The sequence below is a fragment of the Aulostomus chinensis genome, chromosome 4 (genome assembly GCF_037954235.1).
Source record: "Aulostomus chinensis isolate RoL2024-O1b breed Wild chromosome 4, RoL_Achi_v1.0, whole genome shotgun sequence".
NCBI classification, from domain to species: Eukaryota; Metazoa; Chordata; class Actinopteri; order Syngnathiformes; family Aulostomidae; genus Aulostomus; species Aulostomus chinensis.
The window spans coordinates 29298214-29323565 of NC_141323.1; the positions used below are offsets into that span (position 1 = coordinate 29298214).

At 41.4% G+C, this 25352-nt stretch overlaps 1 protein-coding gene, 2 non-coding genes and 2 pseudogenes across 3 annotated transcripts; 1 reads left to right on the forward strand and 4 right to left on the reverse strand.

The window, feature by feature from the left end:
- Positions 1-633, forward strand: LOC147265870 (uncharacterized). The gene has a single exon (XM_086202348.1). The coding sequence runs from the start codon at positions 1-3 to the stop codon at positions 631-633; it is 633 nt and encodes a 210-aa protein (XP_086058474.1).
- A 10712-nt stretch (positions 634-11345) lies between these two features.
- Positions 11346-11427, reverse strand: trnas-aga (transfer RNA serine (anticodon AGA)). Its single transcript has one exon. It is a non-coding gene; the product is annotated as a tRNA-Ser (tRNA).
- Positions 11428-21504: 10077 nt separating this feature from the next.
- LOC147265872 (5S ribosomal RNA) lies at positions 21505-21623 on the reverse strand (annotated as a pseudogene).
- A 310-nt stretch (positions 21624-21933) lies between these two features.
- LOC147265873 (5S ribosomal RNA) lies at positions 21934-22052 on the reverse strand (annotated as a pseudogene).
- Positions 22053-22360: 308 nt separating this feature from the next.
- On the reverse strand, positions 22361-22479 carry LOC147265874 (5S ribosomal RNA). Its single transcript, XR_015113505.1, has one exon. It is a non-coding gene; the product is annotated as a 5S ribosomal RNA (ribosomal RNA).
- Between the last annotated feature and the right edge of the window lie 2873 nt (positions 22480-25352).

Here is a 25352-nt window from a genome sequence, read left to right on the forward strand (position 1 = left end):
ATGAGAAAACACACTGGGGAGAACATGTTCCCATGCTCCGTTTGTGGCAGGAGATTCTCAAAGGGATATTTGACCACACACATGAGAATACACACTGGAGAGAAACCATTCCCCTGCTCAGTTTGTGACACAAGATTCTCAGAAAAGAGATATCTGAAAAGACACATGAGAACACATACGAGAGAGAAACCATTCCCCTGGTCAGTTTGTGGCACAAGATTCTCAGAAAAGAGATATCTGAAAAACCACATGAGAACACACACTGGGGAGAAACCATTCCCCTGCTCCATTTGTGGCAAAACATTCTCAGTTAAGGGACATCTGAAAACACACATGAGCATGCACACTGGGGAGAAACCAGTCACCTGCCCTGTTTGTGGCAAAAGATTCTCACAAAAGGGACAAATAACAAGGCACATGAGAACGCACACTGTGGAGAAACCATTAACCTGCTCAGTTTGTGGCAAAAGATGGTCAGAAAAGGGAAATCTAGAAAAGCACATGAGAACGCACACCGGAGAGAAACCATTTCCCTGCTCAGTTTGTGGTAAAAGATTCTCAGTAAAGGGAAACTGGAAAAGACACATAAGAACACACACTGGGGAGAAAACATTTGTCAAAATGTGGCACTGAAGCTGTGACAAAAGAGTGGGAGACGCAGGTTGAAAGCCAATTAATGAATGTATTTAACAAAAAAAAAAAAAACACACAACGATGAACCAAAAATGGGCCCAGGTGCTTCCAACTAGGAGGAATGAACAGCTCCCCACCCTCCAGATACCTGCTGCAACACCAGAAACATCATGAAAGACATGAGGTTCCACGTGACTTCAGTTCAACCTGTGTTGGGAGCTAACTTGCTGTATGGGCTGAAACCAGGTTACTTTTGGATGCTGCAAAAATACATCCCTGCAATCATTCAAATAATTATCATACAAGAACATACATCAGGTTTGTATTTTCAAAAGCAGGCAGAAAGATTTTAAACACAACTCTGGATTTTACTGGAGGCCAGTGCAGCGAAGCTAAGACTTGGGTGGTGTGGTCTCTCCTCCTAGTTTCTGTCAATACACGTGCAGGTGCATTCTGGACCAGCTGCAGTCTTCAACCACTTGTTGGTGCAGCCTGATAATAAAGAGTTACAATAGTCCAGCCTAGAAGTAACAAATGCATGGACTATTTTTTGAGCAACATCTTGAGACAGAATGTTTCTAATTTCAGATATTTTGTTGATTTAAAAAGGCGGTCCTTGAAATTTGTTTCATGTGGGAACTGAAGGACAAATCCTGACCAAATAGAACTCCCTAGGTTCTTCACTGTGCTGCTGGAGGCCATAGTGATGCCATCCAGAGCAGTGATATCACTCAGTCATGTGCCTTGAAGGGTTTGGGGCCAAGCACAGGAACTTCTGTCTTATCAGAGTTGAACTGTAAAAAGCTATAAGTCATCCGGGCCTTTATGTCTGGAATGCATGCTTGCAGTTTAGATAAATGTTGGCCTTCATCCGGCTTTGTTGATGAATGAATTGAATATCATCTGAGTAACAATGGAAATTTACGGAGTGTTTTTGAATAAAATGACCAAAAGGAAGCGTTGAAGTGTTCAAGTCCCTGTAGCAGGATTTGATGGTCAATTGTGTCAAAGGCAGCACTGAGGTCTCACAGGATGAGTACAGACTGAAAGCCATGATCTGATGAAATTCAAGGTGTCAGTAATTTCTACCTGTGCTGTCTCTGTGCTGGGCTCTAAAACCAGACTGAAACCCTCAAGTAAACTCTTGTTATGGAGGAAGTCACACAGCTGATGAGCAACTGCTTCCTCCAGGATTTTAGAGAGAAAGGAGAGGTTAGATATCAGTCTGTAATTGGCTACAACCTCAGGGTCTAGAGGAGGCTTCTTCAGCAGCGCTTTAATGACAGCTACCTTCAAGGACTGTGGTTCATATCCTGTTCCTAAAGACAGATTCATCAGATTTAATAAAGAGGTGCTCACTGAGGGAAAGACTTCCTTAAGCAGCCTAGTAGGAAACAATCGAAGAGACAGGATGAAGGTTTTGATGAAGTAATCACTGACTTAAGTTCTGAACTGTTAATTTGATAAAAGTGGTCTCAATAAATATCTGGTTTAACAGCAGTTTCTATGTTTACTGAGTTTACAGGTCAATCAGAATCTATTGAGGGCAGCAGCTGATTAGTTTTATACTAATAGTTCACATTTTGTCATCAAAGAAACTGCTAAAGTCGTCTCTACTGAGAGCTGAAGGAATCCAGGGTCTACAGAGTCAGGACTCTGTCAGTTTAGCTCAGTACTGAAAAGAAACCTGGACTGTTTTTATTTTCCTCTGTTAGTGATGAATAATAGGCAGCTCTGTCTTCACTGAGGGCCTTCTTGTACATTTGAAGACGATTCTGCCTCTTGCTTTAGTTGCCTGGTGTTGGAGTGACACCACACAGCTGTTCTCTGGTGTTTAATTATCTTCTTTTAAAGAAGCAATGGAGTCTGGAGTTGCTGGGAGTGAACCTGCAGTTTTACCTACGATGAGGTCAACCTCCAAATGACTCCACTCAGAATCAGGGATCTCTGTAGTAATGAGACATGGCATTGAGTTTAATACTGATGGAATTACTTCCTTAAGACGTGGTCAGACCCACCCTGAGAGTTTGGTGAGAACCCTTGAAGCCTGGGACTTCAGGTCAAACGCTGAGACCATGGCGTGATGGAGAGTTTGATGATTCATCACAACAATCAATCTGATAACTCCTCCCTGCCTGGTCGATCTGAGTCAAACTTCACGTGTTTGATCAACTTCCTGTCCTGGTGACATCACTACTACAGGTGAAGAGTTAGCAACTGCTCTGTTTGATGAAGCTGCGTTCAGGGAATGAGGAAGTTTCCCTTTGTGTCACTGCTTCTCTACTTTGATCCTCTGATCAGTTCACCAAGAAGAGTCTGGAGTCAGGGGCTTGATGAGTAGAGCTGTTCTACCAGGAGGAGGCTGCTCTGATGGAGTCCTGCCATTGAAACAAGACCTTCATACATTTATGGATCCATCACAAATATGAGTCTTCCCAGTCTTTCAGGTGGTAGAATTCAGTCAGCACCAATAACAGGAGAGTCAGAGTTTAGACATCAAAGACAGACATTAAAGTCTCTCTAATAAAACAAAAATACAGAGCAATATATTAAATGTTGAATAACCATAAATGGAAACCCAGTTTTATATTGGGGTGGCACGGTAGTGCAGTGGTTAACACTGTCACCTCACAGCAAGAAGGCTCCACCCCCTCACCCCCCCCACCCCATGTCCCTTAACAGGAGGCAGTAGAAAATGGATGGATGCAGTTTTGCTCCTTGTCGTTTCCGTTGGTCTGCTGCTGATTTTCTTTCCGACCAAAGCTCTGTGCTCTCTGCTGAATAATCCAACATGTTATTAGTTTTCAAATGGAATTAAGAAACTTCAAACTCTTCTGAACGCACCAAAATGAAGACGTAGTTCAAGCAGCATTGCACACAGGAGGTTAGTGGGACTGGAAATGTTCACCTGGGGAGTCTGGACACATTTGAACCACCACATTTGGGCCTGGGAGGCCAATTTAGATTCAAAACTACCTGAAGCTCAAGGACACAGGCTCACATATTGAAGTATTCTCAGTCTTCACACTTCAAGTATTTTCTACTCTTACCTGAAGCTCAAGTACACAGGCTCACATATTGAAGTATTCTCAGTCTTCACACTTCAAGTATTTTCTACTCTTCACACTAAGTTACCTCTTATATGAAGTTACATGCTGAGAGTTATGCAGGACACTTTGATGGAAATATAACCTTCTTCTCTAATTAGGACAACAATGTGGGCGTGTAGTGAATCAACACCATAACAGTAATGCAGAGCCGGCCCGCGGCATAGGCAGTATAGGCAAATGCTAAGGGCGCCATCCATCAGGGGGCGCCAGAAGGGGGATATATATATACTGTATAGCAAAGCCTATAACAATAACCTAATAGAAATGATTTTCCCTTTTCCCTAAATCGCGCCCCCCCCCCCCCCCCCCCACACACACACCCCACACACGCGCCCCCAGTCCCCCCTCCTCCTCCGACTAATAACACCTTACCAACCTGCTCCATGGGGAACGGTCGTTTTTTGATACGTAATAAAAACATGTCAAAACGTCCCAAACTGTGTGGTGCCCAGGGGAGAAAAAAAAGGAGAGAAGAGGAGGAAAAACGCGATAAAGACAGAGGTAATGTAAATGTAAATGTTACAGTTAAGATGATGTCATGATATTATTTTTCTGTCGCGGAATGATGGATAATAACGTCATTAACCATCAGCATAGGATACCCAGATAGCGAGACTACATTGAAATCTCGGTCAACTATAAATCGATACAGTTGACCGGGAAATAAATATGATTGAAATTTCATCGATTTATAGTTGAGCGGGAATGCTTTCAATGACTCTTTGCCATCTTGGTAGTTAGCTTATCAATAAATAGCCAGCTAACTGTTCATCTTGACATCAGCTTATGTTATGAAAGGGTCTGAGCTGTTATGAAAAATAGTAATGTAACAACATCAACCTTACCTTCCTCAGGTAAATGTGTAAATATGAGATTTATTCAGCAGGCGTTATAATGTTAAATTTGCTTACATTCTGACGTATCGTTGGCTCACGTTTTCCCAGCTTGTAATAGTTCATCAAATTGCTGTTAATTTCCATCTCTTTTATATATTATAACTGTAAGCCTAGCTGTTTGTTAGTTCATATATTCTTAAGTGTGTTTATAGTGGTAAACTTTATATCAAAGTGCATCATCAATGTTAAGAGGAAAACATATATTATACTGCAGTTTACTGATACCTTTTCTTCTGCTAATTAGCATTTTACTGACATGACAATAAAACTGATATCATTAGTAATATATAAATTACTTATATCATTTGCACCTCTGAAAAAGTGCACTGTATATTACACAGTATAGTATAGTCTACATGCATGCATTTCTTAGGATTTTCATTTATATTATTTCATTTTATTTTATTCCATGAAATGTGTTATCAGACTGCTGTTTCCTACTCCTCTTCTCTTTTCAGATGCGCTGCTGCATTTATCTTATTAACTTATTTAATGATAAATTAAAAAACTTATCTGAGATCTTCTATGATGCAAGAAGGTCTCAGTGGACTTGCAATTATTAGTATTAACCATGTGGTCTCAAATCAGTTGCCTTATGATGATGTTGTCGATGACTTTGCTGCAAGGAAGACCAGGAGAGTAAAGCTGTAGCAGGTTGTGACTGAGGAGCTTGAATAGTTTAAGCTAAGGTAGTCACAGAAAACACCAATAGAGATCTTTGTAAGATCACCTTTTTATATATAGTTTTAATAAATCCTAGTAATTTTGTTGTGCACACTGGTTTCTTTATGCACTTTTGTACATTTTCTTATTTATATTGTAGTTAAGTTAATTTAGGTCACTTGTTAAGACTGTTTTTTGGGAGTCCTAAATCTAATACTTTATGCAAGTTATTTATGTTATATTTCATATATTCAGTTAATTTTATTTTTGTATTTATTTCATACTTACTTTTTATATTGAGTATTTTGAATGTGAAATTTCTTTATTTAAATAAAAAAAAGTCTAACAAAACTATTTAGTTCCTTGTGAGTATATGTACACTAGAAGTTGAATTTACTGTGATGCAAGGGGGCGCCACCTAAAATCTTGCCTAGGGCCTCAAAATGGCAAGGGCCGGGCCTGGGTGGTTGTGAGAACTGCAGGGAGAAGCTGAGACCTGGAGAGGAAGTCCTGGACACCAGCAGACCTCTCAACACCTGCAGCATTTTTTCAGCTCCACCAAACCCAACATTCACTGCCTCCTCATCATCTGGGCATCAAAAGCAGCTCAGACCTGCTGCAGCTCAGCAGACCTCAGCCATTTTTAGGATATCTCAATGATTCTCCTTCACAGGATTTTCATTCAGAAACAATAGAATTGTCAAATACCACAACAGTTTTCAGCTTGCTGGTAAACAGTATTTCAACGTCCATTCCACTGTGTAATGGCAGTGACTGATGTGTACTATATGCAGTACTAATCAAGTACAGCCCCTACTGATACTTTATCTCCAGTGCTAGGAAGGATAAGAATGTTGAAATGGACCAAGCAGGAATAGAATCTCAAGTCATGTCTACTTTACTGAGCAGCACTCAGTTAATTTCAGGAAACACAAGACATTTTGACCACATGTCAATGAAGTAGTCAGCAAAATAAATATGACACTAAACAGTAGTTGAGGGAGAGCAGAGCTGGAAATAAGACATTACTGGAAGGGGAATAAATCTAAAACACGCAGAACCAGAACACAGCCACAGCTTTCTGTCATTTTCTGTCTCAAATACTTGACAAGTTTCAACTTGGTCCAAAACCTGCTCACCTCTCTGGGTGTCAAGTGTGTCTGCACCGTCTGACCAAACTGCATCAATTGTATGAGTCTTATTTCCTCAAATCAACTCTGGGCAGTGTCGATTGCAAAAAGAAAAAAAGTGGAAAAATAATGGAGTCTTTGCCAGAAGTTTCTTCTGGCTCAGGCCCTAAAAAGTGCTGTCAAGTAATGTTAGAACCAAGCTCTTTTGTTCTCCTGCTGTCACTGTCAAGTGCCAGCTTAACATGTGAGAGGTAGCAGGATCCATGCATGTGTTCATGCTTACAGCAGACAAGGAGGAAACCTTGGAGGATTTCAGGGACTTTTAGCAGTGGTTCACACTTCAGGTGTGAAAGCTTCTCAGTATAAAGTTTTAAGTGAGCGAGCCAGGAGTTGAACCTAGAATCTTCTGACAGTAGTCAGTCATGCTATCCGTTGCACCACCAGCCCTGTGAAAACCTCTTCATGTTCATGTGTACTTCATTTTACAGGAAATCCAAACGATCTGGTGGCATTTTCAGGGGACACAATGGTGCAGTGGTCAGCACTGTGGCCTCACAGCAAGAAGGTTCCAGATTTGAGCCCCAGCTGTGTGGAGTCTGCATGTTCTCCCTGTGTCTGTGTGGGTTCTCTCTGGTACTCCAGCTTCCTCCCACAGTCCAAAGACATCAAGAGGGGACGAGGCTGATTGATACTCTAAATTGACTGTAGGTGTGGCTGTGAGTGTGAATGGTTGTCTGTCTCTATGTGTTGGACCTGTGATGGACTGGTGACACATCCAGGATGAACCCCGCCTCTTGTCCGAAAGCTGCTGGGATAGGCTCCACCCCCACACACAAACCTTGACATATAATCAGTGGAGAAAAGGAAATTTATCGACACTCATGACTTCATCTGTTTTGAGAACTGAACTGGATATAAACTCTGAGAATTCAGAGTAAGGACCAGGAGGGTGGTACACAATAATAGACAGGAGGAAATGTGGAGTCTGGGTTCTTTTCTAGAATGTGATGGCAATGACAGTCCTGCCAAGTGACATCACTGACATGACTGGATGACTTCAGTCACGTGACTGGATGACAGTGTAGATGCCATTGTAGAGGTTGGGGAAACAGTCTCTGAGAATCCAGCTTGAACCAAAGCCCTCCTTGTTCTTCAAAAACCCAAACAGCGACCATCAGTCTCCCTCCAATCCTGCACTTGGGTTCAATGTTGCTGTTCCATTTTGCAGCAGTAGGTGTCGCTGTGATACCAGGTTCAGTTCAAGATTCCCAACTCCAGCTCATGTTGGTGACCTCAGTGGCAGGGGAAAATGGCGCTTCAGTGGATCATGTGGATCAACTCATGTCTATCCTCACTGCTCCACAGGTCTGTCAAATGTTCTGTAAAATAGTTTGAGCCACAGCAGAGATGCTAGATTAGGAGTTGATGGGAGTTGTTGCAGATACCAGTGTCCAAAGTCCAGCTTGAACCCAGTTTGTGCACTTATTTGTCAAGCTAGCAGAGATTCTTTTCACTGCCAAGCTAAAGTGACTTCTGTCAACAAAGGTAAACATACAAAAGGATATTTCTACTGTCAGTTCAAGATTTTTATCAAACTCCTTTTTCATAGCTTCAACCTTCCTCTTGTGTTAGCTTTCTGTTCCCATCTCTTATGTTAACGGGTCTGTTTTGACCCACGTCTTCAATCAGCTGTAAAATAAACTAAAAACAATTTTCTATCATCCAAGTTGTTTCCCATCTCTTGGTTTCCTTGTTAGGCTTCCTTATCCATGGAAATATTGATGGGAATATTTTGTTGTGGGCCTCTGGACCTTTTTTTAGTCAGTAAACCCTCGATTTCAGTTAAAAAAAATGGTAAAATGAACCTCAAGAAAATCATAGAAATAAACAAAAGGTTGTTGTGTTTCCTGACCATTACTGAGGGGTGTTAGAACACATCTCTGACATGGATTGGTTTGATTTATTCTTCATTTTAATATTATTAACTATTGTAACATCCATGGTGTTATGGGTCAGTTTCGACCCTCATATATTTACTTTAAGAAAAAGGCAAAAAAGTCTCTTTTTCAGCAACAGAACTTTAATACAAACACAAAATGAAAACCAGAACAAGCCAGAACCCAAAATATGGATTTGCAAGGTCAAACAAACAACAACCAGTCAAGCAAATCAAACCAACAGAAACCAAATACTGGTTCAAAACCAGTAAAAAACAAAAACAGAGGAAAAGTCTCTGTGTGCAAGAACATGCATGTGTGTGTGTGTGTGTGTGTGTGTGTGTGTGTGTGTTTAGATGCGTGTGTGTGTGTGTGTGTGTGTGTGTGTTTAGATGCGTGTGTGTCAAAAACTGACACACTTCATTTTTTGACAACATGAGCCAACAGTGGTGGTGTCTGTCAAAGAGGTGGAGCTCTGTCCTTCACCTGCAAGATTTCAGCAGGCAGCTCAGGTCCAGTTTTCTTCACTGTGCCACCATGATAAGTTTCCTCCTGAGAAGTTCTTGTCCAAGGTCATAGCTGGTAAAAGAATTGTCACAGTGATACTGGGACCCTGCAGTCCAGTCGTCATATCCAGGACCACACTGGACATGGCTGTCTTTGTTTGTTTTGTTGTTGTGCAATGTGAGAGAACGTGACAGACCATTTTATACCAAAGACAGGCTGTGTGTGTGTGTGTGTGTGTGTGTGTGTGTGTGTGTGTGTGTGTGACCATGTTAAATTCTTTTAAATAAATATGTTTCAACCTGCTATTATTTGTATGCTGTATGATTTCTGAAACCCAAGACTAACTAAGGTGTACATACTGCAACCTAAAGTATGGTAATGAGGAGAATGATGAAAAATCCACAAGGTGATCAGAAAATAATAAATGTATTCAGGAAAACAAAATCATCTCTGAACATGTGTGATTGAAATATGTCAGTGGGACTGGGAGAATCTGGCTTTACCACAAAGTGTCTCATCAAGAGGTCTGTCACATGCGTCTGCTGTGGAGGGTCAATCTGTCCGTCCACATTCAGATCAATGATGCAACGACTCTGCTATGATCAAACTACTCAGGATGAAACAGACCAATGTTGACATCAAGTAGCAACTCAGCAGCTGATCAACAGAGTCCTAAGCACCAGTAGAGCCTGTTCATCGTCCCTGGGGGGGCTCGAACCACCAGCTTCTCGGTTAACAGCCGAGCGCGCTGACCGATTGAGACACAGAGACTCTGAGTCACCTGCTTTTCATGAAGAGTTTTCAGGCTAAATTTCAGTGTGTGAGGTCCACACTGCACATTTGAGGGAACATGAAGGACAGATGAGGGTCTGACTGTCATGGTGAAAGCCTTCAGCACAAGAACTGAAACAACCCCCACCATCTTAACCCCCCCAGACCAAACATCATCGTCCAGCCTCCAACCAGAGGTCCATCAGTTATCATGAGAGCCACGTGTGGAGTCTGGATTCTTTTCTAGAATGTGACGGCAATGACAGTCCTGCCAAGTGACATCACTGACATGAATGGATGACTTCAGTCACATGACTGGATGACTTCAGTGCATCCAATTACCAAGTGCACTGCAGCAGTCCTTGTTGCTGTCTGCTGTTGTGTCACAGCAAAGTCTCTGGTGCTGGGATGAGGTCATGGAGACGATCTGGGAGCAGTCCTGATGTTAAATGGACAAAATGTGTCAACATGAAGTAAAATTGGAAACCTATTTGAAGCCTTATTTTGTGTTTGATGGACATTTTTTTAAATCTCTAATGACTTGTTTTAACTGAACCTACTGGATCCTGTGGTGCCTGATGAGGAGACAACTTGCAACTCTCTTCTGGCAGGCCTCCCTGCATGCTCATTCAAGCCTCTGCAGATGATCCAGAATGCAGCAGCACGCCTGGTGCTTCCAGCCCAGCGCTGCTCCAAATCTCTAGCCAGACTCTTCTCTTCTGTTGTTCCCAAATGGTGGAACAAACTACCCAACTCTGTGCGTTCTGCTGAGTCCCTTTCTACTTTTAAGAGACAATTGAAGACTCAATTGTTCAGAGAGCACCGAGGCACTTGACCTGACTCTTCTCCTCTTTGTGCTGTGGGGTAGAATAAGTCAGAGGGTCCAAGACCCAGCACTTAGTGATTATGTAGCACTAACTGTGTTGTGTGATGTTGTATGTCTGTCAAAAAAAAGAAAAAAAAAGGGAGGGGGGGGGGCGACACTTCTTCTGCCACTAGATGGCGGTACCTGTGACCAAATCACAACTGAAGCACTTTTGCGCTTCCTATGGACTTTTCCTTAATTAAGTCTAAATTCTTGCTTGTGTTGTACGTCGCTTTGGACAAAAGCGTCTGCTAAATGAAATTGTAGAATTGTAGAACTTGGGTACAAAGTTGAAGAGGAGGGTTTTTGGAGGGGAGGGGATTTTTTTTCCAGTGTTGTAAATCAAAGTAACTACAACTACATGATAGAATTTCTCAAAATGTCCTGACTAAGATGGATTCCAAACCAAATCAGCTGTCACAAGGGAAAGTCTGCATGTAAACACACACACACACACACACACACACACACACACACACACACACACACACACACACACACACACACACACACACACACACACACACACACACCAACTGACATTCCCAGGGACTAAACCAAACCAATTCCTACTTAACCCTAAGCTCCACCTCAGTTCCAGATGAAACTGGTTGAACATGGAACCGTCCCACTTGGAACATTTCCATCACCTTCACCACCACTGGAGTATCAACAAAGATTTTGGTCAACACCAGAATGGTTGAGACAAGACAACATGCTACCAATCCTCTCTCTCTCCCTCATCATCAGCTGCTACAGCCCTTGAAAGAAAACCTTTGACACATGGACCTACAGTAGGAGCAGATGTTGTCTCCTCTGGAACAGCAGTTTAACGTTGTTGGCAGGACTCCAACCTGCGCGGGGAGACCCCAATGGATTTCTAGTCCATCGCCTTAACCACTCAGCCACAACAACTACACTCCCACACACATGAGTAGAGGATTGATATTCAACAATTAATCTTCATCAAAGCACAGTAGATTTTTTTTTATCTTCTCACAAACACAAACTATTTGTGTGTGTGTGTGTGTGTGTGTGTGTGTGTGTGTGTGTGTGTGTGTGTGTGTGTGTGTTGTTTACCAGCAAGCTGAAAACTGTTGTGGTTTTTGACAATTCTATTGTTTCTGAATGAAAATCATGTGAAGGGACTTCCGGTGACGCCATGATGTAGAAGACACGAGGGAGAATTGCTCCGAGAGAAAACTTATGTAAAAATAGCTCTTTAACGTGATATTAGCAGCAGAAAGGGGTCGAGGACGCGGATAATCAGAGACTAAAGATAAGAGAAATAAAATGGACAAAAAAGGGAAGTCAGCTAAGAAAGAAAATGCGAATGATACAGGCGCTGGCGGAGCGCGGAGCACCGCACCGGGGATGGCGATGTCCGGAGACGAGGTATCGATGATATTAGCGGAGCTCCGTAAACTACGCCAAGAACATGCAGACGCGGTGACGGAAAACAAAGGAGCCTTAGCAAGACTAGAAGCTAAAATAGCTGAAATGGGGGAGAAAATGGCTCAGTTGGAGCAGCGGTCAGATGAGATGGAAGAGAGGATTAACGACACGGAAGGCCGGACGGCGAGGCTGGAAAGAATGGTCACTTTTCTACTTCAACACGAGGCAAGGCTGTCCGCGAAATGCGAGGACTTGGAATCAAGATCAAGAAGAAACAACATAAGAATACACGGAATCCCAGAGGGTGCTGAGAAAAACGACACCATAGGATTTGTGACTCATTTTATTCAGTCCTCAATGAACTTCCCTGATAAAATGGCGGTTCATTTCGAGAGAGCGCACCGATCACTGACTACGAAGCCGAGAGAAAACACGGCCCCCCCGCGAGCAATAATTGTTCGCTTCCTCAACTACAGGGTGAAAGAACGGCTGATTCAAGAAGCATGGAAGAAAAAGCTCACGTATGAGGGACGTAACGTCTACTTTAACCAGGATTACACAAATGAAGTACAAAAAAAGAGGAAACAAGTAAGGGAAGTTATAAAGAAACTGAAGGAGAAGAACGTGAAGGCACAATCTCCATATCCTGCACAGCTGAAAGTCTTTCTGGAAGACGGGACAAAGACGTTTGCCACATTAATGGATGCTGCACCCATGCTGAGGAATATGGGGATTCAGGTGGAGGAGGAGGACGAGACCGAGAGACTACAGAGAGTGATGGCGCAAGGCAGCTGGACCATAATGACGGGACAGAGGGGGAGAAGACAGCAGCCAAACATCACAGAGACGGATCTACGGGCCCTTATCAAGTGAAGTATTTCATACGAAGAGGATGCCCTGAAATATACATGATCAATAAAAGTGTCTGTTAAAAAGGACATACACGAAGACAAATGGAGCTGGTTAAGAGGTAATTTACTACTTATAAAAAAAAAAAAAAAAAAAAACAACAGACAAAATATTGTTTTGGTTCTATTTTGGAGCAAAATCACTGCTTTTGTGGAGCAAATGGCAACTTTACACAACATCCGAGAAGTTGCAAGTGCACATAGTGCGAACCACCAGAGGGCCTTCGTCACAACTCTCTGGTCAGGGGACAGTTGGGAGTCTTGTTTTTCTTGTTATTGTGTATTAGTTCTTGAGGAGATGCAGACTTGTCTTTTTCGCTGTGCTACTTTTTGCACAGTTATATTAGTTAATAAGAGATGTAAAGTTACTGGGTTTCCACTTAAACAAATATGAGTAGGCTAAACCTTGTGTCATATAATGTCCATGGGTTGAATCACCCCATAAAGAGAAAGAAAATACTGAGTCAATTGAAAAAAATGCAATGTTCAATAGCTTTGATACAAGAAACACATCCGGATGACAACGAATGTAACAAACTGAAAAGGGAATGGGTAAACCAAGTATTTCATGCTTCTTTTGGAAAAAGAAGGGGAGTAGCCATATTAATAAATAAATCCCTGCAATTTCATACAGAGAAAGTGATAAAAGATCATCTGGGAAGATATATAATGATGGTTGGTTCCATAAGCGATATGACAATATCCATACTAAATGTTTATGCCCCAAATGAGGAAAATGCGGCATTCTTTAAAAATATAGCCAACGTAATTGCCAACAATGGGAAAGGGATGATAGTGATTGGGGGTGATTTTAACACAGTGCAGAATGGTAAGCTGGATAGATTGCCTCCAGAACAGGGACCAAGTGCAAAAAAATCTAAGGTACTAAATAATGTCATAAGAGAGCGAGGTCTTACTGATCCATGGAGAAGAAATAACCCTAGAGGGAAGGATTTGACTTTTTACTCAAACCCACACGGGAGTTATTCAAGGATAGATTTTTTCTGCGTTTCACAACAACATATGCATAAAGTGCTGGACTGTGGCACAGACACCATCACTATAAGTGATCATGCTCCTATTACGCTAACGGTAGATATGGGTAATGAATCTTTTTTCAAATACTGGAGACTTAATGTATCTCTGTTATCAGATGAGAGTGTGGTAAAGGAACTAAAACAAAATTTAAAGGAATACTTTCAAACTAATGAAAAAAGGGGAAGTTTCACCTTCAATTTTATGGGACGGGGGGAAGGCAGTTATTAGAGGGAAAATAATAGAGATATCTTCCAGAATGAGAAAGGCCCGATTAAAGCAACAAAATATGTTAGAGAATAAAATTAGAGAGTTGGAATTGGAACACAAAAGAACATCAAGTAACTCAACACTTATCGAACTGAAAAAAATCAAACAACGGCTCGATGAACTATTAACTTACAAAGCAGAGGGGGCTTTAAGGTTTACGAATCAGAGATATTATGAGATGGGGAATAGAGCCAGCAGATTATTAGCATTTCAACTTAGAAAAGCCCAGGCAAATAGGACGATAAATAAAATAAGACATCCTAACTCTAAAAAATATATGATAAAGCCAACGGAGATAGCAGAAGCCTTTGCAGAATATCATAAAAATCTATATGATGACCCTGACTCGCAATCACTAGAAAATAAAACACTGGCATTCCTCAAAAGATTGCACTTACCGTCATTATTAACAGAGGAGGCATCTGAAATGGTTAGGCCAATCTCAGTACAGGAAATAGCTAATACAATTAAGGTACTTAAAAATAATAAATCCCCTGGCACGGATGGGCTCTCGGGAGAATTTGATAAGTGTTTTGCGAAGGAGATTACACCAGCCCTTTTCAAAGGATTTAATTATGCCCTGACATCAGGTGACCCAGCAACATCTTGGTCAGAAGCCATTATCTCAGTCATACATAAAGAAGGAAAGGACCCAACCACATGTGAAGGATACAGGCCTGTCAGCTTGTTATGTAGTGATCTGAAGATATTGACTCATATTTTAGCACATAGGATACAGATATATATAACAAAATTAATCAAACCAGATCAGACAGGGTTCATCCCTGGTAGACAAGGAGCTAACAATATTAGGAGAACATTAAATCTTATATGATGTACTAAAAACAACAGACAGCCCGCTTTGATGCTCAGTTTAGATGCACAAAAGGCATTTGACCGGGTAAAATGGAGCTTCCTATATCGGACATTAGAAGTTTTTGGGTTTCATTCAACATTTATAGATTGGGTAAAATTGGTTTATAAAAACCCCAAATCACGGATTAGAGTTAACGGATGCTGTTCAGATTTCTTTCCCCTCAAAAGAGGGGTCAGACAAGGGGATTTTCTGAGTCCATTGCTGTTGGCATTAAGTACTGAACCATTAGCCGAATCAATAAGACAAAATAAGGATATTAAGGGAATAAGAGATGAAGGGGGAGTGGAGCATAAAATATCTTTATTTGCTGACGATATATGAACATATCTAAGTGAACCCTCCTTAACTATACCAGCTTTATTGAACAATCTGAATGAATATGGAGAATCATCAGGTTATTTAACTAATGAATCTAAGTCAGTAGCAATGATGCTTTCAGGCAAATATCCAACTGAATTAGAGGGAAAGTTCAATTTCAAATGGACCACCACAGGGTTTAGATATCTTGGCATCATTATTACTCCCATTATATCACAGCTATTAAAAGAAAATTATGGAAAACTGATTACAGAAATAAAGAAGGATTTGGCCAGATGGGAGATATTGCCCCTGTCGATGGTGGGAAGAATCAAAACAGTGAGAATGAACATTGTACCCAGATTGTTGTTTCTGTTCGAGTCACTGCCAATTATGGTCTCTAGTTCAACTTTTAAGATGTTAGACAAAATCATATCTAAATTTGTTTGGCAAAATAAAAAAGCTAGAATCAAATACAAAATCCTTCTTTGCCCAAAAGAGAAGGGAGGGTTAAATTTACCTGGTCTAAAAAATTATTATTGGGCAGCACAACTTAGAGCGATTATTACGTGGATCACGAAGGAGACAGACACAATGTGGGTGGGAATGGAACAAAATTCCTGTCAGAAAACACCTTTGGAGGTACTCCCGTTTTTGAAAGAGAAGATGCAGAAAAAAGAGGGGCTGCGTAATGACTGGATTAGGGTAACAATAAAAGTATGGTCAATAGTGCGAAAAAAACTGAAAATATCTAACTCAATAAGTAGAATCACCAAAAAAGCAGGAAATCCAGACTTTTTACCATCTGTTATGGATGCAGGGTACAACAAATGGAGAAGTAAGGGGTTAATTTATATTGCACAAGTTTTCAATGGACAGTATATGAAGTCGTTTGAGCAACTTAAAAAGGAGTTTAACTTACCGAACCATGACTTCTACAAATTTCTACAATGAAGACACTACCTTCAGAAGCACAGAGAGTGGGAAAATATTTGTAGAACACCATCTAAGCTGGAGGAATTGCTGTTGTCGTATTTGGAGGGGGAGACTAAAAAGGGGTTAATATCAAAAATCGATAGAGTACTACAACATGAATGTAAGGACAACAATTTGGATGTTAAGGAAAAATGGGAATTAGAAAAAAATACTATTTTACCAGATGAAAATTGGGAGGAAACATTCAGAGCAGGACACAAATTAACAAGCAGCCCAATGTGGAGGGAGTTTGACTGGAAGGTGAAGATGAGATATTTCAACACTCCATCTAAGACTTCAAAATATAGCAACACATCTGAACTGTGTTGGAGAGGATGTCAGTTAATAGGAGATTTTACGCACATATTCTGGGATTGCCCACAGCTGTTGAACTTCTGGGAGAATGGTCGGAAGGAGATTGGGCAAATTTTGGACATTAATTTTGCTTTGGACGCAGCAATGTTTATCCTCGGCATACCACCTGAGAATCTGACAGACAGAAACCTGATTGCTTTGTGGAGGATTTTGATTCTGATCGCTAAAAAGACAATAACAGCCTGCTTGCTAAAGCCAGAACCTCCAAACATATCACAATGGAGGAATAGAGTAAAAAATGTATACATCATGGAAAAAATCACAGCAAGGTTACAGCTGAAAACAGGACAGTTTGCTGAAAGATGGGCACCAGTGAAAACAGTATTGGAATTATAAACATCAACATTTTTAAATTTTTTTTAATTTATTTATTTTTTTTCATGTGTATCTTGGAAAAGTATCTGAACACTTGTCTGGAATATTTGTCTGCGCATCTCTGTCATGTTCTATCTGTGCTGTATGTATGTTAAATAAAAAATAAGTTCCAAAAAAAAAAAAGCCTCACAGTAATTCAATAATCTAGAAGTAGAAACCAGAGCCACTTGGGACGAGGATGGGATTCAAACCCATGCTTGCAGAGCACAATGGATTAGCAGTCCATCACCTTAACCACTCGGCCACCTCGTCTGCTGATGGCAACCCTGAGCTTTTAAACACCTGAACTCTTTGGAGCCTATTTGTCAGAAATGGACCCAGCAGGAGCCACTGAACACAACTCTGACATAATCAGGCTTCTTCCCAGCAGCATCGTGCTACAGAGGGCAGAATACAGACCATCGACACATCATCAGAGTGAACACCAGCTGATGTTTACAAGTTTAATTCACCTTTTACTAAAAAATGACATCCAAGCTCAGATTCTCTTGTCCTGATTGAACAAGTAAATGTTTAAGAAGATGAGAGTACCAGACTTTTTCATCCAAGGAAACAAGCATCCTATCACTGTCCGATGCAGAGTTTCTTTAAAAGAAAGTGAGACAACCTCAAGATTTTCTGTTTCCTCTTGTTGGATTTTGCCACAGAGAATCAGAGCCAATCAAAAGCTTGTTTTTGGAGAGGGGATATTTTTGCAGTGTTCCAAGTCAATAATAACTGTGGCAAATATCATCATTTTTCAAAATGTCCTCACGAAGATGGTTTGAAATTCTGTCTCTCCCTCATCCTCAGCTGCTGCAGCACTTTAAAGAAAACCTTTGACTCGTGGATCTAAAAAGATCAGATGTTGTCTCCTCCAGAACATCAACACTTTAACGTTGTTGGCAGGACTCCAACCTGAGCAGGGAGACCCCAATGGATTTCTAGTCCATCGCCTTCACCACTCGGGCACAACAACCACATTCACACACACATTTGTAAAAGATTCACATTTACACAATTCTTTAAAATTATGTTACAAGCCCATTTGTGTGAGGTCCTATTTTCTCTTTTTCAGCATTCCTTTGTTTCCAGGTCTCTAATAAGTGCAGAATTACAAAGACAAGCAAACTTGATCCATCCTGGGCAGGTGATAGGAGCCATTGACCACTGGCCAGAGACCCTGGCACAGACGTTGGGGGTGGTGATAGAGAGCATTTCTACAATTATATTCTACATTTATAGAATTCTACAATCCTACAATTTCATTGAGCAAATGCTTTTGTCCAAAGCCACTTGCATATGTTTTTGGTGAGTTTGGCTCCTGAGCTCAAGACAGTTGTGACTCATAAAGGACAGCTTCAAATGCAGCTGTGAAGCCTCATTGTCAGCTGGGAGGAACGACAGGTGTCTCCCTCTAGTGGCTCCTCACAGCAACACAAGCCTCATTTCATTCACATGCATCCACCACCTCACTACCAAAGGCCAGTTGGGCCTCGACAGACAGGTGAGTTTCAAGTGTTGGACAAAGGTCTTTAAGATGTTCTTATTAATTCTATAACATCTGAGATTAAAATCTATGGAATTACAACTAACAAGCAGTCAAACACCTGATCAGATGCTCCTTCATTAGGCTGAGAAGAATCAATCTAAACTGGGATGAAGAAAATTAATTGAGAGGAGAAACCTACTGATTGGATGACATGGACCCACCTGATCCATGTCAGCCTTGTTGGAGCAGAAAGAGGTGGATCAGAGGAATCAGTGGATCAAGACTCAGGTGTCAGATGCAGAATGTCTTTATTGACAATGGAGTCAGAGAAATCTTCCAATGTGAGAGAACGTGACAGACCATTTTATACCAAAGACAGGCTGTGTGTGTGTGTGTGTGTGTGTGTGTGTGTCCTAACTGACTGGAAACTGAATAATAACCAGACTAACTTTTGTTATTGACCAAGTCTGGGTGACTCACTTAATTCATAACTGAAGTGATTATTTAATTAATAAACAGAACATTTGTCCAAAAGTCATGATCAAATTCATGTAAAATCTGAGCAACGAGGGTTTGAAAATGTTCAAATGAGCCAAAACAATGTCCTGGGATCCAACCAGGGACCTTTAGATCCACACCAATCTTCCCTGACCTCATAGAAACTGGAACATTTCAACAAATAAATTCAAATTCAACTCAGCAGCAACTCTAGAACAGTCAGAGCACTTGCTAATTCCCCTGTTAGCTCCAGATCAGACAATGCAGGCTCACCTTCACGCTTGGTTGTACGACCGTCACCAGTTGAATCTTCTCTGGTTCAACAAACTCTGGGGACTCAAGACACAAATCAGCACCGGTGCAGGTCCAGATCCAGATGTTAGCTGATGGGGACAATGGCTTAAGGGAGCTCCAGGTAGCTGGTTTGAACTGGTCCCTCATCTCTGTGAGTAGAAACCATCTGAGGTGGAGGGTGAAGATCTGCTTTGACCTCCTGATCTCCCAGTAAAGCCAGTATAGATGTTGAGCTTGGAGGAGTTGATGGCCTCCTTCATCTTCTTGTTGGAGATGTTTGCTAAACTCAGCACCACCACAGATCAGAGGAAAGTCCACTTGTCAGCTGGACACTGGAGTTTCTAGTGACCTGCAGGATCTTAGTTGTGGTGGCAGCAGGCCTGTTCCACATTCATTTGCTTTGCTCACATTCATGATCAGGCTTCATAATGGTTCTGGACCACTGTGTGATAGGAGCTGATCCTGGAGCAGCAGAAGACAAATATAGAGAAGAAAAGACAAAAGACAGAGAGAAATGAGGGAGAGAATGACAAAAAGATGGGGAACAAGATGAGGGTGAAAGACAAGCAGAGAGAAAGACAGGGGGACAGGGGGATGGAAGACAGACACACAACCAACAACAGCAACAGCAGCAATAATAGTTTTGATATTGTCCTGTTATTGATGTTTTCATGTGAAAGTGGCATATTTAAGATAAAAGACACTGTTAGAACAGAAAGATCCAGAAAACCCACCAACCAGAGGTGTGTCTGGTACAGATGTGGAATTATTGGCTCACACAATGTTGAGGCAACTGGGAAGAAGACAAACAAAAAAGGCTTGTTTGATTCAGACATTCATCAAAAATGGTCCTGTAGAACTGTTCAATGTGTCATGACTTCAGAGGCTCAAATCCTCTCTAAGTTCTAGTGAGAGTGGAAGAGATTATAAAATGAGAGAAGCAGGGCCTTCACTCAGAGCTGAAACAGCTCAGTTGGGAGAGCGTTAGACTGAAGATCTAAAGGTCCCTGGTCCGATCCCAGGTTTCAGCAGAGGAACAGCATTGACTTTACTTTCCAGTGGAGGAACTGCAGACATGAAGGAAACGAACATCTTGTCCTGTGCATTCTGATGACATTCAAGACATTTTTGGAGCCTCTTGTTGGATTTTGCCACAGAGAATTTGAGCCAATCAAAAGCATGGTGGACTTGGACATGGAGGATTGAACAAGTCAAGAAAGCAGCAGTTTGACCTTCACAGGTGTTTCTTTTCCTGTCTAAATGCTGTAAGAAGAGCCTGAGTAGCTCAGATGGTAGAGCATCAGACTTTTAATCTGAGGGTCCAGGGTTGAAGTCCCTGTTCAGGTGCTATGCTGGTGTTCCAGTGTTTAACAACATGGTACTGGATGAAGTTCATTGTTGAACAAACTGTTATCATCAGAAGTAGAAGTGTTCTCGTCTTGCCACTGTGAGACTGTAGCTGAAGGTCAAATGTGAGATAAAAGTGACTAATAATAATTTCATGTGGCATGCAATTAACGAAAGACCACAAATGACACTGGTCAAGTTAATTTTATTTATATTGCACCAAATCACAACAAAACTTATCTCATGACACTTTACAGGTAGAGCAGGTCCAGTACCAAACTCCTTCAATGAATCTACACCCAACAATTCTCCATCAGCAAGCACATCCTGCAACAGCGGCGACAAAAACCTTCCTTTTAACAGGCAGGAACATCGAGCAGATCCAGGCTCAATGGGGACGGCCTTCTGCTTTGACCGGTTGGGGGGAAAGAGAACAGGAACAAAACAGATAATGGAGGAAGACGGCTATGTAGAAGGAAAGAGAGGGACAGAGATAAAGAGAGAGAGAGACTGATGGACAGACGGTGATGTGAGTAGGTGGAGCTACGGGTGGCAGCTTGAGCCTCTTCAGCTCTGCAGCCTCCTCCAGCAGCACCCAGATCTGGAATGAGGGGAGCCTAAAAGGCTCCTGAGAAGGAGACAAGTTAGTAATACTTATGAGTATAATTAATGTATGACACATATAGGAGGAGAGAGAGGAGTAGAGAGAAGCCCAGTGCACTGCATCTGCCATCTGTCTACTTCAAATTACACGCTGCATGACATTCAATTTCAAAGCTGCAGAAAGGCGCTTCAAGAAAAGGTGTGTGAGGGAAGCTCGCTCATGCTGGTCCCCAAAGACTCAAAGCTGCCCTTTCCTCACAATGAAACAAAAAAGCTTACAGCACCTGGTATTCCCAGGCGGTCTCCCATCCAAGTACTAACCAGGCCCGACCCTGCTTGGCTTCAGAGATCAGACAAGATCGGGCGTGTTCAGAGTGGTATGGCCGTAAGGCCTTGACGCTGACACACATGGGCTCTATATCCATTTCACTCACTTTACAACCTCAGAAAAAAAGTGATGCGCAACAGCCTCACGGTCTTTTCACACGCCAAATAGTTGTCCTGTCAATACAATGAAAAGAATGTTGATGTCATCTAGAGAAAAGTACTGCATCTGCCATCTGTCTACTTCAAAATACACACTGCATGACATTCCATTCCAAAGCTGCGGAGGGCGCTTCAAGAAAAGGTGTGTGAGGGAAGCTCGCTCATGCTGGTCCCCAAAGACTCAAAGCTGCCCTTTCCTCACAAAGAAACAAAAAAGCTTACAGCACCTGGTATTCCCAGGCAGTCTCCCATCCAAGTACTAACGAGGCCAGACCCTGCTTAGCTTCAGAGATCAGACGAGATCGGGCGTGTTCAGAGTGGTATGGCCGTAAGCCCTTGACTCTGACACACATGGGCTCTATATCCATTTCACTCACTTTACAACCTCAGAAAAAAAGTGATGTGCAACAGCCTCAGGGTCTTTTCACACGCCAAATAGGTGTCCTGTCAATAAAAGAAAAGAATGTTGATGTCATCTAGAGAAAAGTACTGCATCTGCCATGTGTCTACTTCAAATTACACGCTGCATGACATTCAATTTCAAAGCTGCAGAAAGGCGCTTCAAGAAAAGGTGTGTGAGGGAAGCTCGCTCATGCTGGTCCCCAAAGACTCAAAGCTGCCCTTTCCTCACAAAGAAAAAAAAGCTTACAGCACCTGGTATTCCCAGGCAGTCTCCCATCCAAGTACTAACCAGGCCCAACCCTGCTTAGCTTCCGAGATCAGACGAGAACGGGCGTGTTCAGAGTGGTATGGCCGTAAGCCCTTGACTCTTACACACATGGGCTCTATATCCATTTCACTCACTTTACAACCTCAGAAAAAAAGTGATGCGCAACAGCCTCAGGGTCTTTTCACACGCCAAATAGGTGTCCTGTCAATACAACGAAAAGAATGTTGATGTCATCTAGAGAAAAGTACTGCATCTGCCATCTGTCTACTTCAAATTACACACTGCATGACATTCCATTCCAAAGCTGCGGAGGGCGCTTCAAGAAAAGGTGTGTGAGGGAAGCTCGCTCATGCTGGTCCCCAAAGACTCAAAGCTGCCCTTTCCTCACAAAGAAACAAAAAAGCTTACAGCACCTGGTATTCCCAGGCGGTCTCCCATTCAAGTACTAACCAGGCCCGACCCTGCTTAGCTTCCAAGATCAGACGAGATCGGGCGTGTTTTTTTTTTTTTTTTGTCTTTTATTATCAAAAATACAGCATACATTTTTACCAACTGTACATTCTTATTTACATGACAAAATTTAACAATTATATAAAAAATAAATTCCTTCAGGAAAGAAATCTTACCAAAAAAAACCCCCACCCTTGATACACCTCGAACTTGATGAAAACACCATCAGAGGTTTTTTTTTTTGTTTTTGTTTTTTTTTAAATTAAGTTAAATTTAGACAAATAAACCAACACTATGTGCCTACAGCCACTGGAGCAATGCAGGTCATTCCAAAAAAATAAATAAAAATTAAAGAGAGACAAAAAAAAACTCATGGGACTAAAAAGAACAAATTCCTGTCGTGAAGTGTCACACACACAAATTTTTTTTTTTAATGAAATTTTATCAAAATGAAATGTTAAACACACCAAAAACATAAACCACCCAATTTGCTCACCTCTTTATTAAATTTGAATAATACTTTGCTTTATAAAAAAAGAGACTACTTAGCTGGGAATTTGAAGAGAAACCATACCATTGTCAATCTTGTTTATTTCAATTTTGCCATTTGCTATGTTGAAAAATGTGTTTTTCCTGCAGAAAGTGTTTTCAAAAATATCCTTGTCCATGTCATGTAAGATTTGTAGGTGCGTCAAGAGTGTTGTGTAAAAAAACCCAAATATGTTTATTTTCTTCTTTTCATAGAGAGCGTAGTTTCTAGTTGTCCATATTGATTTTTTTGCAAAAGTGAGTATGGTATTTATGAGAGTCCTGTTCTGATCCTTTTGTTTCAGTGTTGTTCCAAAGAGAAGAGTCCATGTCCATAGTGTTTCATCTGTCAAACTGAAATTGCAGTGCTCTTGCAGTAGCATCCTTATGAAATTCCTGAATTTATCCGATTCCTTGCAGTTGATGAATAGATGCTCCTGGTCTTCCGGTTCTTTATTGCAGATTTGGCATGTCCTACTGTAGTTTTCCTTATTAATCTGGTGTAATTTGATTCCTGTGAAAATTCTCCTGTGTCTGATATTGAATTCTAGCTTGAAAGTATTGCTGTCCATGTAAGGTATGTTAAGGTTTTGCCAGATTTTTCCTATCGGTATTCCCTTGAATAATTGTGCCCAGTGTTTTTCTGCTTTTGGAGTGCGTTTAATTGAGTTAATCCCTATGGTGTACCAGTCCTTTGTTTTCACCTGTGACAGCTCTTTCCCTGTGTACTGTGTGACAAGCTCAAGCGGTGGGAGTTCGGGGTCTGCTCTCGATTTGTCCGTGATGATTAAGTTTCTCCACAGTGAGGTTATGTTTCTGTTGATTTTGTTACCTAGTCCATTTAGGTAATCCTTTCTGCACGGTGTCCCTGTTTTTTTTAGTTGGGTTGTGACTTTCCTGAGACTGAACAGACCCCTTTCCCCCACCACTTGACCGACCCTTGTTATATTATGTTGCTGAAGTGCCCTGCATTTAAGTGTCCTACCATTGTGTGTGAAAAAGGTGTTTTCGAGAAAAGGTAACTGCAGCACATGACTTTTCTGACTGCACTTAGGCCTGAGGTGGGGCAGGAATTTGCCCCATGCCTCTAGCACCTCCTGGTAGAACATCGGAAGCGAGCCATGGCTTTTCCCAGGAAGGAGGTGATAAAGAGGGAGTTTCTCCCCCTCCCCGTACTCAGCCAGGTAGCCCGCCATTGTGTCCTCCCAGGGGTACTGCCTGTTCGAATCGAGAAAATTTCTAACTAATTTGGCCCTGAGTGCATCTTTTCTTGCACTGATGTCAATTAGTCCTAATCCCCCCTCCCTTTTATTAGCAATTATCACCCGATGAGCGATCGAATTTCCCTTTCCCCTCCAAAGGAAGGAGGAGATTGCTTCATTGAGCGAATTTAGTGCCCACTGCGGTAGCTCACAGGCCCCCAAAACATGATTAATTTTTGACAGTATTAAGGCATTGATGACAATTACCTTTCCTCTCAGGCTTAAACCCCTACTTCTCCATAAATTAAGTGTATTTTCTACCTTTTTTACAAGTTCTCTCCACCCTAAGTCCCTGGCTTCCCCTTCATTTTTACCAATGTATACACCCAGTATTTTCCTGTATTCTTTAGTGCTAAAACCCCAATTATTTTTTAAACTATTTTTACCGAATTCCATCATTTCTGACTTATTTCTGTTAACCTTAGCTCCTGATGCTTTTTCATATCTTTCTAGATGTTTTATAATATAATTTAAATTTTCTTCATTTTTAAACATTATATTGATATCATCCGCAAATTGTGCTATTTTAACGACTTTGTCTCTATATGTTTTTATACCTATAATATTCTTATCATTCATTATACTTAAAGCTAGTGGCTCAGCAACAATACTGTATAAAAGAGCCGAAAGCGGGCATCCTTGCCTTACCGATCTTTTTAATTTGATCTTTTCTGTTAGTTGTCCATTTATCTTTATTTGACTGTATGCGTTATCGTATAATAAT